This window comes from Empidonax traillii, unplaced genomic scaffold (assembly GCF_003031625.1).
Source record: "Empidonax traillii isolate 1590-97213 ecotype Southwest subspecies unplaced genomic scaffold, ASM303162v1 scaffold186:size1492175, whole genome shotgun sequence".
Classification (NCBI taxonomy): domain Eukaryota; kingdom Metazoa; phylum Chordata; class Aves; order Passeriformes; family Tyrannidae; genus Empidonax; species Empidonax traillii.
The window spans coordinates 274465-294228 of NW_020955379.1; the positions used below are offsets into that span (position 1 = coordinate 274465).

A 19764-nucleotide genomic window follows, 5' to 3' on the forward strand; every position below is an offset into this window, starting at 1 on the left:
GAGAGGAACCTGACACTTATGTTGCAAATAACTTTCCCCCAAAAGCACTGCTTGTGTTGAAACAGTTTGGGCTCTGGCTTGCAGCCATGGGTTCACCTAAGCATGTTACAAGAAGTGACAGGTAGACAGAAGTAATACATATTTTAATGTGCTCAACTCAGCTAAAGACTGTAAAATGAGGTAGACTAGACTTTCCATTCCTAGCAGATGTGAGCTTGCTCTCAATTTATTAATAAGTTACGACACTGCTAGCACTGCCACTCAGGTCACCTTAATGGCCCTGTGGCTCTTGAAAGCGGACGAGAGTGTTGAGTTCCTGTGTTTTTTGGATGATGTCCTCTGCTCCCACAAAACCACTACAGCAAACGTGCTGAGGGGTCAGCCTAGCCAAATTGCTAATGCCCTCAAGACCTGTCAAGGAGGTGGAGTGTGTATGTCGGCATGGATGGAAGGTATAGGTGAAATTAGAAATGTTTTCATGAATGTACTTTGGATCCAGGGAGCTTCAGTCATTCTGATAAAAATCATGTGCACTTTGTCACTGAAACTAGATCTTTTACAGCAATAAATACTTTGCTTTTTTGATGATACCCAGCACAAGAGAAGAGACTTGTTAAGTATAAAATGAAAAAAAAAATCAAATAATATTTACCCTGTAAGTTAGGGGTTTTTTCCTTACTTTTTGTTGAACATAATGTAATTAGGATAGCTATCTTCCACTTGGGAGATCTTTAGGCACGAGTTTGGAGAAAACAGTGTGGGATTTTCGGTAGATCAGAGGTTAAAACTAAGTTGATAACTGTCATAATATGGTGAAATTATTGAGCTCTTTGCCAGCAGAAAGTATAAAGAGTATTGTTTTCAGGTATAAAACCATCCTTCCAAGCTGTTCAGCACCAGTAAGCACAGTTGATCTTCAGCTGAAAGTAGGGTTTGGAGGCTATTGCTCGGAAGAGAGGTGGACTGATGGGAAAGAGAACAGAGGAGAGGAGAAAGTGCCTGAGAGAGGACTAAAAATAGGACTTGCCAGAAGAGACAGTGGTCTGAGGGACGAACAGCAGCCGTCTGCAAGCTGCAAGGCCATGTTACACATCCACTGTCGTCAGGGTGAGGAGGAGTGTGCCTACATTTCAAGTAGGAAGAATTAGGTCAGACATTTGGGAAAATTTTTGTTAACAGTAAGGCGAGGAAAGCAGTAGAATATATGGCCTGTGAGGAACATGGAAAATTCAGTATTGTGGGATTTTGGTAAAAGGTGACATAAATATATACCAGGCAGAGTTTAGACAAAGGAAGCTGAGAAGGGGAGCATAGAGCATTGATGTCAGTATGCAAGACAAGTCCCCTAATTAAGATCCAGCACGTATCCGATGTGCTTGATTTGGTGGTGGTGCTTTTGGTGTGCTTGCGTGGCTGTCTCTCTCCAAAAAACTGTGATAACTGCTGCTGTAGGAATAATTAATGCTGTTCTGGAACTGGGAGAAGGATTAGTAGGTTTGTTGATTCTTTGGAAACCTTTGAAACAATTATTTCTTAGGGGTCAAGTTTCTGTGGCCCCAGATGTGGTAAAACACACGCATGTAACGGAGGGGACAGAGCAGAGTGGGTTGGAGCCCAGCTGCAGGGTACTGCTTCCCTGGGGCATTCATGACATCCAGGGAGGGGGTGGATTACCTCATTCATTTTTTAGTTCATATGTAATGGCCATGTGAATATTGGCATGGAGATTTGTGTCCCCACAGAAAACAGACTGCAGAGTGAGCAGAAGAGGGGAAGGAGAGGTGAAACGCAACTCTGTCATTAATCTAGCATCAGGCATAGCTATTAGAAGTTTTTTGTTGTTGAGCCACCATTTATGATGCAGTAAGGAGTAACTCTTGGTATTTTCTGCATGTTTATTAGCTTCTGAGAATGTTGAATTGTGCACTAAGGTATCCAATTTTTTGATGTATTAGAATTTGAAATTATAAATACCTTCTTAGGCAAATCTTTCCAGTAAGGAGTGAGACAGTTACCCAGTTACCTTTTCCCCCACACCCCCCCCACACACACTACCGCATACTAGGGTATATAAATGAGTTGAATTTTATGTACTGTGACCTGAAGGGTACTGAAAAAAAAAATAAATTGGCATAAAATCATCATTAGATAGCAATGCACAGCAGTCCTTTGTCACTTGCCCAGAGAGTCTTGCATTGGGTCCTGCACAGCATCAGGAGGAAGGATGGAAGAAGCTACTGTTCGTGGACTTGTTTTGTTGATTTGAGCACTTATATGGTTAGCTTGTGAGAGAAGTTGGAAACTCAGCACTCTGAATAGAGGCTGGTATCAGTCTTTCACTCTGTTTCTGAATTGCAGGATTCTCCCTTAAATTAAGGTAGATTGTTTGGATTATTCAGGAGTTAAGAAATTAGTGGTTTGTAGCCTTAAAAACACATAATCAAATATTTAGCTGAGGTATGTATAAGGAAAAGTATGTGGGGAAGGAAATAATGCAGGTTGTAAAGTCTTTTGTTCCTCAGTTAGGGGATCACACCTTTTGTTCTGCTTTTAAATTATCAATACAGAGTAGATTTTTTTTTATTATTTTAAATACTCAATTCCTGTTGAGTAACCAAGATTTGCATTACTTACTTTTTTGAAACCCCCATGATTTAAAAGCTGCAAAGAGCTTTTCTTCCTTTTTTTTTGCTGCAAGGGTCTGTCCATTCCCTCTTACTCTTAGCTTTTGTGATTAAGCTGCATTATTGCAACTTCCTACTTTCTTCTTATTTATGTCCTCCCCCATTTTTTTCTTACCACTGTCTTGTGGGGACACTTAAAGCCACCTGTCTGTCCCCATTGCCTCAAACCCTTCTGTCCTCTCTGAGCTGCTGTCGCTTCTATGTGTCTGAACTCTAAGAAGGTCATACACGTCACGGAGGAGTTGCCAGATCTGGTGACATCCATCTTCAGCGCCAGCATAATCCAGTAGAACACTGGGTCAGGAGTATATAATGTAATTACTATGTATGTGTATGTAGAGCATTTCAGGGTTTAATAGGTAAAAAGGGTTAGAGCCTCTTTAAAGATAGCTATTTTCTTTGTCAGGCCGTATTGGATGATGATCTGCAAATCCTCATAGTTTAGCTGCACAGATGGTGAAAGGTTTTTGGCTTTATTGGGATGTTATGTGAAGACACAGAAAGCTTTCTCTTAATTCCATGTAGAGCTCATCATGCAAAGGACTTAACTGGTATGCATTGGGACAACATATGCGCGACCTTCCTGCACTTTGGAAATGTGTAACTAAAATGGTTCTAAAACATGTAACCAAAGTGTAACTGAAGCTGGGAGAGAATCCCGCTTATTCTCTGATTTTAAGTGAGATCACTCTACAGATGCCTGGATCCACCGTAAATATTCTTGTCATCCATGCCTTTCCACTCTGACTGATTCATTCCTAGAAGTCCCTGCTCCTACACCATCCTCAGATCTTGGTTTGCATCCAACACATTATTTAACAGCTGGTGGCTATGAGGCGTTAGAGCAGACTGCTAGTATGTGTGTTTCAGTTTTGGGGGGAAAATATTGAACTGCATTTTAAAAGGTGGCTGGGAGACTGTTTTTGCAGTGACAGTGTCACCTGGAGCACAGGTGTCATGGGATAGCTGCCAGTGCCAAATTAACAGTATTTTTGTAATCTGTAGCAGGTAATTAAAGCTCTGGGGAGCATGGCGATCCCAGAGGAGTTTAAATATAAAAAGCTATTGTCTGATGCCACGGGTTTGGTTTTGGAGAATTGCTGGTTTGCTGATGCTGTGCTCCAAATTGGAAAGTTTATTAGGTGGTATTACAGGATGTGTTTTACCTTCAAAACTGACATGAATGCCCATGAGATTAATATCTAAATATGAAATTAATAATCCATTTCAGGAAAACAAAAGCTGTTATGACTAAACACACTGTGATGCCTCCCCATGTAGCCTTACTGCATCAGCCCCCTTTAGTGCCTTCAAAAGTTGAAAAAATTAGTGTTAGTATCAGAGGGAACAAAAAAAAACGAAGATGAAGTAGGAGCACTTTTGTTCCAAGGCCTTAGCCTGTTGGTTCTCCTTGCATAGAGCAGCCTTTAACTAGGTTTCAGGATGGTTCCTCTGTTGTTGTTTTTTCACTACCTACAAGTTCTTCCTTCCTTTTGTGTCTGCCTTAGTTTTTGAAGTTTTAGCAGTTATTTTAATCCAGCATTCAGGAACACCTGGAGCTCCCCAGTGATGAAGAGCAGGCACTGCTCTGAGATGCTGTGGGAGAAGCCATTTCTTAAGAGCTCTGCCTTGCATGACCCATGTCACACCTGCCTCCACAAAGAAAGGAATGATGACCACCTTAAAAAACTTAAAAGGCTCTGTTCTGGGGAGAGTTATGGAAAACAGTGTGGCCTCCTGAAGCTGAGTGTGCTGCAGGGCAGCAATGCAGCAATGCCTGTGAAGCTGTATGGAGCTGGGAGCAGAGATTGCAGCCACAGTGCTGATGTGTGTCTTGACAGGATGGAGCAGCAGTGGACAATGGTAATGGCTGTGGCCAATTGAGAGAGATGTTAGGCAGCTTCCTACAAAATGTCCGTCTTCTCTGCTTCCTTTCTTCCTCTGAGCCACTCTGGATTGGAGTCAAAGCTACAAAAATGTAAAAATGAATCCCCTCCAATCCATAAAAATGGGGGGAAAATACCCAGTCACTGCAAAAAAATGCACAAAAATTTATAATACTGCATTGCTTTTACAAGTGGTAGGCTGGGGAAGGTTTAATTCATCAGTGAGCAGCCCTTTGTGACTTTTTCAAGCACTACTCAGTAAAATGAAGTAAAAAACCATCTGCTTTCATTGCTGAATTCTAGTTAGTAAGATGTCCAAGAAATCAGAAAATTCAGGTTGATATTTTAAATTACAATTGATTTCTTTTTTACTTTGTGGTCTCTTCCATCACCTGAGCTAGAAAGACAAATGTCTGCTAGGAGGGAGTCAGAAGCCCTTGGAGGAGATGGGCTTGATGCTCTGATCTGTACCTTGCCTGTCTGATTCCCGTGTTTCTGTGAGGTTAGTCAGGTCACCAGCTTGGGAGCACTGGAGCACAGTCTATTTAGGTAGTGTATGAAACAGAAAATATTGTTCACAGGTGTTACAGTATTTTGGCCTGAGGGTAGTGTGATAATGTAGCACACCTGCCATGTGTTAGCAACTCATGCAACTCTTTATTTTTTTTTTTGTTAAATTTTGAATTCATTGTATTTTATGCTCAATATGAGAATATGAACTTTAATGATGTGATGCCTAAAGCACTCAGCCTCTGTGACATTAAATGTAATTTTTAAATAGTGAATGATTCACAGGGAACCCCATGTGAACATTTGGCTCCAGAGCAGTTTAGAAAGGTCAAAACTTCATGTAAATGTAACCCAAGTAATCAAAGTCACTTGTCTGCAGAAAATCAGGGTGTACCATTGAGAGGTCTTTCTTGCCTTTCTAGTTTCTGAATGAAACATTTATCAATTGGTTTTCATCACAACACTATAAGCAGTTTTGCTGGGGCTTAGGGGCTTTTTTTGCCTAGGGTTTTTGTAACTGAAATGAGGAAAGGGGTGAAATTAAGGGTGTTTCTATGCAGTTCTCTCTAGACCAACATCTGTGGGATGCTGCTGTAGTCTCCATTACTGGTTCCTTCATTTCCTTCTCCTCCTCCTCCTCACATCTGCCTACTCCCTGTAATTACCTGTTGTTTCTCACCATACATATTTATCAAGTTATTTGTGTATTATTTCTGGTTCCCCTTACCTTTCTGCACTTGCAATATTTCTTCAGGTTAAAGGGTTTTGGTGAACAGATGCTTTGTTGAAGTCTGTTGTAAGCAGCAATTTATCGTGTTTCTCATGAGTTCTCCTTTTACCTTTTAGTTTTTTTGGTGGGGTTGGTTGTTATTTTCTAAACGAATTAAATAACTGTCGGATTTGGGTTTAATCACTGTGCACTTCTGTGTTTACACTCAGTACTCGCAGAAAGGTACGTGCTTGCCAGCTTGTGTGTGCTCCTCCAGATGGGAGCTGTCTGCAGGAACTGATGTGAGCAGTGGCTGTGATCAAACCTGCTTTTGGAGCTGGTGGATGAATCTTGGCAGTGGGGGATGAGGGGGGCAGAGCCAGCCCCCACTCTGGATGCAGGGAAAGGTGCAGTGGCAACTTCACCCCGTGCCTGCAGACCTGAAAAGAGAGTCTGGTGGGAGAATGCAATTTGCTTCTTCCTCTGGTAAATCAATGTTTGCCCATAGGGAAAACTGCTTGGATCAGCAGGACAGGAAAAAATGAGCCAAAGCATGTTATGGTGGCCTGATTTTTCTTGTCCTGTACAGAAATTAGGGTAGCCTTGGGGTGCTTTAGGTGTTATGACCTCCAAAAGAGGATCTGGTGCTTTCAGGAAATCCAGTCAGTCATATTTTTCATTAAACTTGCATGCAGGAAGGGCAGCAAAAATGGCAGTGATTCTGGGTTTTCTTGCAGGGGAAGACACCCATCCAGATGGGAAAACAAACCCAGGTAGTTTTACTGAATTGCAGAAATGAAAGGTAAACAGGAAACAAAAATGTTATCCTGTGTGTCTGGGTGCTCTGAAACAGAAGCAATATGCATTTTGTGAATTTAGAGTTGCCAACTCAAGTGGAAGGGGTAGCAAAATCAATAAAATTTTAGTATTTTATGCTTTATTAAGTTGCAAACAGAGAATTTTGCTGTTCCTTTTTATCTGTATGTAAGTGTCCCATGATGACTCCACACATCTATAGATAACCTCTTCCTGACTGTCATTACAGTTGATATGCTGTCTACTCTAAATCCCACTTGATGCCAATTCAGGTTCTTGCTTCGCTGTTAGCAAATGCTTGATTAATTTCTGTCTGCAAGAAGTTTGTATGTATTGCAAGGCTCTTATCAGCCTCCCTTTCTGTTCCCTTTCCCAGAGTAAAAAAAATCCTGCTCGTTAAACCTTTTTCCACAGATCGCATTTCTTAAAGGTGCTATTGTTCTTCCTACTCCCTTCTTGACACTGTTTAGTGCATATTTTGCAAAAAATATGAATCCCAAGCTGAAATACGATATGCTGTATACTTTTCCCTGGTGCTGCAGAGGGCAGAACATCTCCAGCATTATGTTGACAGGAATTCGCCTTGCTTAACATGTAACTTCAGACTCTCAAGCTGCTTCATTCCTGCTGCCTAACACATATCTTCCTCATCACTTTTAACTTCTGGGGTCTCCACTCCTGCTGCTGTTATTCTTATAGGAATGTAGTTGGATTCAGCATATATATGCTTTTCTCTTCTTTAGGTTGGGTGAGGATGCCAGCGGTGTGTCCCAACCTCCCCAGTTTGTTGCTGAGCATGGATCAGGCACTCTCCCCTCCTTCACTGATCCTCAAATGGCTGTGATTCTCCAAATCAATAAGTTTTCACAGATTGTTATCATGCTGCTAACTGCAGGCTAGGGTTTGGGGCTTTTGATCGCTTCCACACCTTTTTTTCACCCTTTTTCTTGTAATAATGGAAACTGTTTCCATAGTTCACTCATGGAAAAGTCATGTGGGGCTGTTTTAAAAGCCTTTCTAAAGATAGGCTCTGTCATCTGTACTACTCTACTTCCTTTTTATCAGCTGGGACAGATGTCCCGTCAGAGAGAGCAAGGGAAACATTACTCGAGTTTGACATGAATTTTTGATACAATAATATTAGCTATTTGTTTTGGTTTGTTCCTAATCTCATTATTTTTACAGGATTAGAAATCCTTTAGCGGTGTACTCCAGTAACTTTGGTATTAAAAGCATGCTATAATTTCTGGCTTTTCTGTTTCTTTTATAAGATTGGATGCTGTGTTTGGTCTTTTAATTTCTTTTAGTCCTTACCTGGCCTCTCTAAACCATTAACCACTGTCATGGAGATACCAAAGATTGATGGTGGTTTCCCAAGCACCGTAAGGAGATTTCCAGTAGTTCCTGCTGACTTGAAACCAGCTGGCCAACTGATGTGTTTTCTCTGTTCTTCCCTTACTCCATCTAGCCTGCCCTTGCACATCCTTTGCGTCAAATGAAATATGCCCCCATTATCTGGTCCCAGCTAGATGCTCTGAAATGAGGCATTGAAGAATTCATCCTTTCTTGTGATCTGTAACAGGCCTCGTTTTCCTTCTAATGTGTTTATAGACTCTCTTATTGTTTGCCACAGCTCTTCGTGATTTTAAGTCAGGTTGTATCCTAGTCTTCATATTTCCTTTTGTGTTCATTTGTCCTTGGTTCTGCTTTGGTGTATAATCCCTTTTTGGTATATTCCCCTACTTCCCAGGTCCTTTAAAAGCTTCTGACACTTTCTGTTCCCAGCCTTGCTAGGTGAAGGACAATCTCTCCAGAAATGTTCTACTGCACTTTTGTTTGGTGGTGGTGCCACCACAGTTGTGCCTGAGATGGCGGAGTTTTGGGTCTTGATGGGTAATTTACATCTTCAGTCCCTTTTTTTCCTCTCTGAAGGATGTGTCTGATGGTTTTAAGATGTCTTCTCTATCTCCTCTGGATTATGCGATTCCTTCCTCAGATGTTAACTCTAGTTTTCCTTCTTTCGTCTTTATCAGGAAACTTAAAAGGAATCTGTATCATGCACCTTTCTAGCAGGCCAAACACATATTTTAAATCATGCTGTGTCTTGCAACACCTCCAAGCAGCCTTTTTTTATTATTGTTGATTAACACCTTCCTGCCCTCCCTGCAGTCTGCCTCGTGCGCTTATGTTTGGGCCCACATCTTGTGCTGCCACATCTGTTAAGTCATTTAACATGGAGCTTGCTTTGCTGGCACAATGGCACCTCACCCTGATGCTCAGTGCCTTTCTTGGTTTTCCTCTTATCTCTTTTGTTATGACTTTTTTTACTTTCTTTTCTTTTTTTTTTTTTTTGTTTGCTTGTTTGTTTGTGGTTTTTTTATGTCCTGACTCTAATGGTTTTATGCTTATATGTATACATTTAAGGTGTGATGCTAAACTCTCAGTACAGCCAGATTGTTTGTGCCTTGAACTATAAGGGTTGCACCTGCTGGGCTGGAACCTCACAGCCGTGTCGGACAGATGGGGTACCCACTGATGCTGGAAGGAGAAGTGCTTCTTCTCCCTCTGCATGCTGGGAAGGTTCAGCCCTCCCAGCTGAGCCACCAGGCTCCCAAAATTACACTGGTCTGGCATGAGAGAGGTGACAGGAGCTTGTGGTTGGGAGGGGGCATCGAGTGGTCTTTTTCAGGGCTGTTTCCCAATGATGTCCTTTTAGGATACATCTTTGCAGTCGCTTTGGCTTGTTGGTGTCCACTGGAGTAACTGTAGTGCCAGGGAGATGCCTCCTCTGTAAGGCCTGGCTGGCACTGAAGGATGGTGAGGGGTCAAGAAAGAGCTGGTTTTAACTTTTGGGGCCAATGCACCACATGTTTGTGGCTTGGGTGCCTCCTGCATGTGAAGGCAAAACTCACCCAACTTAAAGTGGATCAACAGAAAATGGTTGTTTTCCTGAAAAGGAGCACAACTGGAACAAAGTGAGCTGAGAATTCAGGCAGTTTGATGCAAACAGTTTATATTTCAAGCTTAGAAGTTGGAGTTCTGGTGTGTATTCTTTTCTTGAAACATATATTGGCATTTCCATTGCTGCTCATTGCAGCAATATTGTTCTCCATATGCTCTTCTCATCGGCATCTCGTCATTATTGGATAAATATGTCTCTCATTATGCAGAACATTATTTTTGAAGTATGGAATCATTATTTTGTTACATAACTTCCAAATTTGGATCTTTGCAAAGATTTATAACAATCTTCAAAAATTACTGTAATTAAAGGAGAACTTTCCACAAAGAGAATTAATTAGATCAAAGAAGCATTTAAATGTAAATCATTAATCTGTGCATTGCAGGAAATAGTGGCTATGTATAGTTCATTTAATTATACTTGGTTCAATTTTGTTTTCTCATTACATCACAATTTATTCAGCATTAATTTGCAATTTCTTCTCTAATGTGATTTCTGTTTGCTTAATATAGCATGTATTTTCACTAGCATGTATTTATATATAAATAAAAATTTATTAATGACTGCTGTGTTAATTAAACTGTGGACTCTGCTGTCAATTAGCTGTGAATTTTGTTGCTCTGTAGATGCAACCCAGGTCTGTGCTTTGAGAATGGGAGGTAGGGTGTCAAATAAATTTTTGAACGTATGAATGTATACAGTAGATTGTGACTGTCACTTGCTGGAGGGGACCAGGTGACATAGAAGACAACATGGTTTTGTTTCCCGTATGGAGAAGAGGAAATTATGAGTTTAAAGTCCATAGGAAGTAATTGGTAATGGAAATGGGTAATCTTCCAAGCTGCAGTAGGTTGATGGCTGAAGGTAACCAGGTCTAGGCGTGCCGTAAGGTTTTAGGATGTAGGGCTTTTTGCGCAAGTGGTTTGCAGGTTTTGTAATCTTATGTAATGTCTTTGTATAGTGTAAGGGTAGGAAAATTTTTATTTTCTGTGATTTGACCTAATAAAATTATTTTTAAGTGTCATGTTGGTTTTTTGAAGTTGTGTTTTAATACCTTGACAGTATGTGAATATTTATAGTCTCTTATCTGTTCATCTGCAGCACTCAAACACTTATATTTTAAAACTTTACACTGCTGAAAATACATACATTTTAAACTTTATTTTTAGTAATAGATTAAAATAAGCAAATTTTGGGCCAATTCCCCACCCCTCTGCCCTCTCTCGCGCTTTTAGTCAAAAGACTTGATTTGCATTCTGATTGAATTCTGTAGCCAAATTTACTCTAGCCTCAAACTATCCAGTATTAGCATCATCTGCATTAAGTTTGGACTCAGCTAATCTTTTAAAATCTTTGAACACTGGGTTGTAAGCCAAAACTTAGCTATCCAAGACCACATCTGGCTTGCATAGTATTACCTCATTTGTGTAAAGTAGTGCTCCCAGTTTCTTTTCATTGGTTTGTTTTCTGTGTGCTGGAAAGGGGAATTTGATATGGAGGCTGTGCTGGCAACAGGAAAGCTTTTTAAGGAAATTCAGTGATTTCGTTCTTCCTGTACTGAAATTCACAGTAGAGTCATGGTTTTGGTACATAGCCAGGTACAGTAAATAAACTAATCAAATAAGAATAAGAAATTCTCAGCCAACTACATGTTTGATAAATGTTTAGACACTACTAGCTATTCTGTCAGGTTTGCTGCATACACGGGTAAAGTAATATTTATGTTGGTGAATTTCTTAAGATTACTGTTATTTCTTCTAGTGACTGAAATTACGTCTTACTAGGAGGACTGTTTTGCTACTTATAACAAAAGAAATGCTGCCAAAGTTCGTGTGGATAAGCAGCTGTTGCTGAGGAAGGCAAAGCAAACTATTGGTTTGCACTGAGAGAGGAATATTGTTTTCTGTCTTGCAATTTATGTATTTTCAACCTGCACTAGTTGGAATGAGATAAATCTTAACAATACATCTGAGCAGTTTGTAAGAAATTGGATTCACAATGTGTTTGCTTTGCCTCTATTTACACCTGTAAGATAACAGCATGAAATGGATAGTATTTTGTTCTCAGTATTTGTTATTAAACATGTATGCAAGGGGAAATAAAGACATTTGGAAATGGGTAACCTAAGGTTAATTAAATCCATCTGCTGTCTAACTAATGACAGTAATATTGTATCCAGGGAATCTCTTATGCTAAAAGATTTGGTAATGCACACAAAGTTTTCTAAAAAAGCACTCTTAAAGCCAGCAAGGATTCATGGAACTGGAGAGAAAACCAATCCTAGAGAGTAACTCAGTATTGTAAGGCTGTGTTTCATGCAGGAATGTCCCAGAAGAATATAAGAACCACATTTGTTTTTCCCTGAGATTCAAAATTTTAACTGGCAGGAAAAGTAAAACTTGTTTTTATTTCATGCTACATGAAGTTGTGGTTTATGGGGCTAGTTTAAATGGCTGCGTTTCCATGCTTGCAAACAGCCAGGATACAAATGGTCCTTAGGAAAGAAGCTACACAGGGTGCAAAAATGAGCTTCAAGTGACATGATGATGGAAGCCGAAGGAAGACAGACTTTTGTTTTGTATTGCTTGGCAATGCGATCCTATAGAGATTATTACCTCTTTCTAAACATCAAGTATGATAGCTACTTTTTATTTACACCATTCTAATTCATACCAGGAGGGGGGAAAATAAAGACTTGATGCTACAACTTTCATGCATTACACACTGTATTGGTCATAGGTCCTCTTTGGTGTTGTTTGATCAATGATTTTTGTAGCTGTAAGTTAGGTTTTGGCTACTTCTGAATCTGTAGTTTCTGGAAAAGAAAATCAAATACATAATTTGAGTTAATTGAAATAATTATTTGATTAATTTACGTTTCATATTTTCATACGCTTGTACAAAACATGGTGTTGGGGGAGAGTTGGGACATTCATGGAGGCCTGCGTGCTTTTCAAGGCAACCGTGACAGCATCAGATGAAGAATAGTTTATTTCATGTTGAATTGACAGATGGGCAAACCAAAACTCTGAGAGAATAACATTGTTCTGGAATTTAATGTTTAAAGCGTGCAAAAAAGAGTGGCTTAGGAGAAGTGAACGTAGAGGATGGGTTGTGTGATCTACATTGGAGGAACTTGCTTAGGGTTCCTTCGTAACGAGTTGGACGAAGTTGCAGTAGTATGTGATTTATCTCAGCTTAAAGCAGGAATCTAAAATAGGTCAGGTGAATCAGTCTCTGAAATGCCTGTTTTTCTCCTCCACATTTAAAGTGACCATCTCAGATATGGAAAGCTGAAGTTCAATTAGGTGAACGCCTTTCTGACTGTCACATTTTAAGGCCCAGGCTAATCATTGCTTTTTTAGGATACTAAAGACAATTTGTAAAATAATGCATTTTAAAAGGCATGTTTTTATACGTGTGTGCCAAGTTTGAGTGTAGAAATTTATGATGTGTTCCTAAACAAGTGTGTCACACGTTAGTACTTTGAAAATATGGCCTGAAGCATAAATCTGCCATGTGTGCTCTCTAGTTCTGCTTCTATTTCGTACTGTTTTGGCTTGCAGGGGGTAGAAACATGCACCCCTGTCCCCACATGCAGTGCAAAAGCTGAGCACAGGCTGAATGCTGTGACTTGCTTTGCTCTACAGAGGCATGCATTCACTGGAGAGCTTAGCCTTGAAAGTGCAGAATACATAAGTGAGTTTGGAAGTAGTAATTGGCCTAATTTAAAACATTTTCTGTCAAACAATTTAGCTTATTAAACATTTAAGAAAAAAAAAGTGCTTCACTTTTCTTGTGATCTATAATAAACGTACTTCTACTAGTAAACATTGTAGTGTATTCTAGGAGTCGGTAGTGAATTCCTAACAGATGAGTTAGCAGATGTATATTCTGTGGAACCACCTATAATTACACAGTAGCTATGGTTACCAGGTTAAAGTAATCATGTCCTGATGATGAACAGAAATAGATTGCAGCAGAGTGGTTTGTTTTCAAGCTGCTTAAAAGCAAAATGCTCAAGAAAAGTTCACAAGGTCCGAGAACATATGAGTAACAAACATATAAGCACAGTCCCTTTGCTGAACTGGCCCAAAGCCTGCTTTTTCAAATCCTTGTTTTGATACAAAATCACAATATTTTTTCAAAGTTTGGTTTTGCTCTTACATAGTTTGAGAATTGGGTGCCAACCACATATTTGTAACAAAGTATTTAATTGAAATAGTTAAGATTTAGATTACCTTTGCTAATATTTTCATTTTTATTTAGTACTGAACAAAGTGCAAACATAGGCTTCTCACATTCAAGAAAAGTTGTATTCACTTCATTTTAAATGTAACACTTAAAATGACTTAATGGAAGTATTTATATTTTCTTTTGGATGCTCTAGCACTTAGAAATGACAGAAGTGTAGATGAACTCAAGTGGGAAGGACAGAACTGGGCTTAAGGGCAATTGTGTGTTTGCACTGCTGTTGGTGGGCCCACATCAGATGTTTCCAGCTTATGCAGAATCACAGAATCCTTTAGGTTGGAAAAGACCTCTACGATCATGGAGTCCAATTATTAATAATCCAGCATATTAATGTATGTTGCCTGGAATCATCAAAAATACTTGAGCACATTTCCCAAAGAGAGTGCAGATGTTGAGGAACTCAAACTGTGTTGGCTTCAATGTAAAGGACAAAAGATTTAATGTTTCAAAAGTTTCCACATGCTTTAGAACTGCAGTGGATTTTGCTGGATTTAGGGCCCTCTATGACATAAGCTTTTCTCAACATGTTGCTCTCCCTTTATGAATTATGAACTATGTATTCTGTATTTAACTTGAACAGAAGTCCTATAATGTCAGTGTATTACAATGTAAAATAAGATTTTATGGAAAACCACACTTCCTTAGAGGATGGATGCCTTTAAACCTGGTCTTTTGCACCAAGGAAGCTTTCCTGGGGATGCCGGTCGGACCAGTGTGATAGCCACTTTAAGGTCTGAGCATATTAAGACTAAAACTTTGTGCCTAGCTTACAAATTCACAGCTATGAGATTGTACTCAGTGGATCTGCTCACCTTGTTTTGCAGAATAACCAACCATGACTACAGAATCGGGATCGGACTCTGAGTCCAAGGATAAAGAGCAGGACCAGCAGGAGAGCCCTGCGCAGCAAGGGGCAGCGGAGACCCAGCCGCAGGACCAGCAGCAGCAGCAACAGCAGCAAGAGCAGCCAAGTGAAGAACCTCAAAACGCACTCGAGCAGTTCTCGGCTGTGGCAGCACACAGCACACCCGTGAAAAAGGAGCAGGTAAAGGAACCCGTGCACGCACCCTCACTGCATGCAAGTAGCTGTGTACTCCCCTACTGCTCCTGGGAAATAGTGAGTCTGGTGTGTTAGGAGGGGAAATATATATTCAGAGATGGATGGAAGGGTGCTTGATGTGGTGCTGTAGATCTTGGCTGGCTGGCCTTTTGCATTTAAAGAATGATAGTTCTCAGACAGAATGTTTTGAAGTTCATGGCAGGTATTGCTGCCTCCAGTGCTTAAATATAAGGGTAGTCTCATTAACTAAGCAGGAAACATCTTCGATCTTGCATTTGCATTAGATAGCAAACAGTGTCAGTTTTTATGAAGCTGAAAATGTTTTCAGAGTTCATTTCTTTTGACACCTGCTGAACACTGATTTCATTCTTGCTTGTCTGATGTGTGAGCCATGAAGAGTATGTGGTCCCTTAAGGTTCTCATGGTTCTGGAATAACAGCATTATAATTACTTGAACTCTTCATGTAATAGGTTTCAGAAGAGCTATTGCGTGCTTTTCCATTTGGCTCATTGTAGCACTTATTAAATTTGCGGAAGCTGCTTTCTTCTTCCCGTTAATAATTTCCAGTCAATAGGATTAACAGACATTGTTCTTCATGGGTAAGTGACACACAAATAATGAGGTACCTGTGAATCACTTCCCTTAGCTCCATAAGGTTATGACCCTCATCGGATCACATTCATCTTTGGAGAGTCAGTTTAACTCCTCCTCTCCTCCGTCCTTTAAAAATTTCTGGCTGTTTGAAGTGGGCTCCTGTTGTTTTACCTGGCTGGTGAAGCAAGTAGATGTAAGTAGGTGTTACTTAAAATCAGTGTGACTTACTTAAAATCAGTGTGAGTGTGCCTGTGCCTGCTCTCTGGGGCTGACTGTGGTCTTGGGTTTTAAGCTTTTTTTCACAGAGGTACAGCCCAAACTTAATGCTGTTGTGAAAAAAATGGTTGTATAAGCAATTTCAGATACAAAATATTTTTGTGTCTCACTGTGGTAGGGGTGCATTACCTATATGCTTGGGACAACAAATGTTTCTGGGACCAAATTAAAACAGGTGTCTAAAATCTTACATCTCAAGAAGTAGTCATAGCAGGGCAGGATTTCTGCTGTTGGTTGCTGTTGAAGTTCAGCCATTGGAAGAACTGTTTGTTTTTTTTTTTAATTGCTAACCATTTTTACTGTTGATAACCCTTGATCAGTCTCACTCCATTGCGCACCACACATTTCTCTGTTCTTGCTCCCACATCCACCACTTATTTGTTGGGACAATTTTGGTCTCTGAAATAGATCAGAAATTGCCTGTAATTATTTTGAGGGAAAGAAGCAGGGCTGCTTGTCCAAAAGAGGAAGGTGTTGAATAAACTGGTCATTAAAGTGTAATTTTATCAGTCCTAGGCATAAGCAGTATTATTTTGTTTTTCCAGACATTTTCAGTAATCCTTCCACTTCAAGTTTCTATTCATCTTAAAAAAGTAAATAAACCAAAAAACCCCAAACCACAAAACAAATCCAACTCCAAAATAACGACACATACAAAAAAACACCCCAACTTAGACACCAAAACTGTCCATCTGTGTTTAGAGCTATGAGTTTGCAGACCTGAGATGCTCTCATGTGCTGCATGATCCCTTTCTTTCCCAAAGAAGATCACAGTGAGCTGATGTCTGTGGAAGGCTGGATAGAAAAACTGGGTTAGTGAAAGGGATATGTGACACCTTCCCTTTGAGATTACCAGATTGAATCCAAATGTCCATGCGGTAGGCAGACTGCCAAATCCAACTGCAGTGATAGGCCCAGTATGTTTCATAGTGGCTTAAGTGTCTGTATCACAGGAAAGAACCACTTAAAATCAGCACTAAGAGACAAAGCAATGGTGTCATTAAAAAAGCCAAAACTTGTTCTCTTCCTTGCTGTCTGTAACTGTAGTGAGGAAGTTGATTTTTGCACTTGCTCACATGAGAGGACCTTGGGAAGAAAGATTTAAGTTACCAATCCATGGAAGTGTCTCTTCTTTGTCACCCTATACACATAAAAAACCCAAAACATTTTAATGAAGATGAAGAACCTTTTCGTATTGAGACTAACAGTTATGAGAGAAGTAAATCCTTCCTATCAGGTGTAATAATGCAGCCTAACTATATGCCTGCCTTCTGTCTCTTTGGAAAAGAGAATGCGGCATCACATGGGTTGGGCACCAATATTTCTGAGCAACTACCATAAGTAGATGGGATTAATGTGTTGTGCAAGCGTGGTAATATCACTTCATACCCCAGTGAGAAGCTACAAAGTTTTTGAGATCATTACTGATGAATCCCTTGATTCCAAAGGCTTCCTTTGAGAGGGGATGCAGCTTCAGAAGGGCTTGAACATACCATGTCATAGATGAGAGAGATTATCCTCAAAAAATGCAGACCCTGAAGCAACTTCTGCTGCACTAGAATTTAGTCCATGACACTAAAAATACTGCAAAAATAGAGCACAGAAACTGCAAAAATATGGTGCTGAAGTATCTTGGAGAAGAATTTAGAAGAAAATGCAGCTATACTTGCAGAATTCAAAATAATTCACTGTGTACATGGATTTTTCACTGGCTATCTTTTTTTCTAGCTTCGAGGATGTCAGGTTTCTTTAGGAAGAAGGGTCTTAATACAGTCTGAAAGTACCTCAATGCCTGAACATGTCAGCATAGTTTGGGGTAATCTTCTCTAATAGTTCTTGGCATGTTTTGTTCTCCAGACAAATGAGAAAATCTTTTGTATGATTTTAACCTAGACACAATCCCCTGATCTTAATGTAGAAGGGAACCTAAACAAACAAAATAACCTGGTAGTGTTTTTAAATATTTATAAATAAACAAAACTCTGCTGTAGTCTTAAGTTACCAAGTGTCTTTATGAAGGAAAATAATTACTAGTCCATTAGGATTCACAGAAATCACTTGCAGGCTAAATATGGTTCTGAAGTTTAAATGGATGATGGGCACCCTTGTTGTTGTGGGCTTTTCTCTCAAACAGCTTTTCTGTTTTCTCGAAGATTAGTTAGTTCCATGTGTCTGGGGTATTTTGTTGGTGATTTTTTTTTATTGGAGGAGGGTACTAAATCTCACATCACGAGCCACTCTGTATGAAAGTGCTGGGGTTTTTTCATCCCCAGAATGACTTCTGCACCCACGTATATGCACATGCAGCTTCTCTGGCAGATATCTTTTCATAAAATGTACAGAAATCATCAGAGAGCCCCTCTGCCCATCAGCAGCAGTGCAGCTCTGCACAGGGGCCCTAGGAGGAGGCATCTTCAGTCTTTTTTATATCTCAGTGCACGAGCCTGGACCACTTGCCAGCTGGTTGTGGAGGTGGAAATTTAGCTGGCCTCAGGCCTTGCTTCGAGCCCAGGGGGACTCTTACTCTTTGTCACAGCTGCTGTGAGTGTTAAATGCTCAGCAAACAGCTAATCCACTCACATACTTGGTGCCTCCATCTCCTGACAGTCTCCAAGTATGTGAGGACCTTGACATCCAGACACAAAGCTGATTTCCAAGTACTGGAAGGAGAAAGTCCTTTAGTGCTAAATGGGGGAAGAGACAGCTGGTGGTGGTCTGCTCCTGGGGAAGAAAATCCACGGCTCAGGAGATGTGGTGGATTTTGAAACCAGCTCTTGCTTTCTTATCTTTCTAGTTCCACTTTCTTCTAGTCTCCCCACCCAGAAAGTCCAGGAGACCATTGCTATGTCCTCTCTTGCAGAGAAAGTAGGACCATGAGGTCTTGCCTCACCTCCTTGTAATTTGCTGGCGCTGTTGGTATCACGGCCAGCTCCAAATTCGCCTTCTCCCCATTCACCTGAAGGCAGAGGGGAAACGTATGGCTTTTTTTTTATGAAATCACTCAGGGACAGTTCCCTGTGATTTAGCAGTACACTGTTGTTTCTGGTTATATGATGCAAGGTTGTTCTGGTCTCAAAGCAGATTAAAGCCTTTGGATGGATTTGTTCCATTCTCATGAAAGTCTATTATATACAATGAATGGAAACAGACCTGGAGGGTTAATTTACAATATATTTCCAGTAATGCTTGTTGCTTATTATGCTGAAATAATTCAGAGCTAAAGCAGGGTGGGGTTTGGGGTTTTTTTTTTGCCTTTTAGTGAGATAATGGCAACACTTTTTTATTTCATTTAAGCTTTAGCTTAGGTATTACTACACTCCTTTTGAGGTTTTGTTTGGAACCTATCAGGACATAACTGATGAGAAGGGAAATGACTGCAGCTCAGTGCTGTTGCTAGGAAGGGTGAAATGCTGTAGAGCTGTTCTGGCTTTCATCTACTGCCGTGGAGAGAACCATGTGCTGCACTGCATCACAGTAACTCTTCAAATGGCCTTACTCTCAGATAAACCCAAAACAAAAGTGGCCACGGTTGTTTTTTCTTGCTCCTTTTCCCTGCAGTATATTTGCCTTTCAAATAGCACCTTTCTTGTCAGCCAAAGGGACTTACTGGGCATTTTCAGAGAGCAAAATTCAGCGCCTCATCCTGCACTTATCATCCATTAGCCAGCTGGCTACACATAAAAGTTGTTTGGTCCCTGACTTCCATCCTGTTTGTTTAACCCTTTGCTCGGGTGTTTGCATAGCCTTTTGCTCTCCCAGGCATGTCAGCATCCCCCTGTGAATTCACACTGTTAGGGGGGCATCCGTGCCCTCATTCAGGGACTGACAGCAAAATTAGTGCAAACCTGATGGTATTTTTCTATTCCATATGGCACCATGGAAGCATCATATGATTTAATAGGCATGAGACTTTAAAATAATATCAAGAAACTGTAGGAGTATCTGTTTGTCAGCAACAGTACTCAGTATTTCCAAAACACTAAAAAAAAACAAATACAGGAAGTCCAAGTGG

General features: G+C 40.3%; 1 protein-coding gene across 30 annotated transcripts in view; it reads left to right on the plus strand.

Moving 5' to 3' along the window:
* The window catches only part of EPB41L3 (erythrocyte membrane protein band 4.1 like 3), a 141959-nt gene that overhangs the window by 61227 nt on the left and 60968 nt on the right, over positions 1–19764 (plus strand). For 29 of the 30 annotated variants that reach the window (XM_027886349.1, XM_027886350.1, XM_027886347.1 and 26 more), the window contains one exon: positions 14646–14866. In XM_027886349.1, coding sequence (XP_027742150.1) covers positions 14657–14866 — 210 coding nt within the window. In that variant the 5' untranslated portion in view covers positions 14646–14656. The remainder of the gene's footprint in view (positions 1–14645; positions 14867–19764) is intronic. The other variant, XM_027886358.1, reaches the window with a different exon arrangement.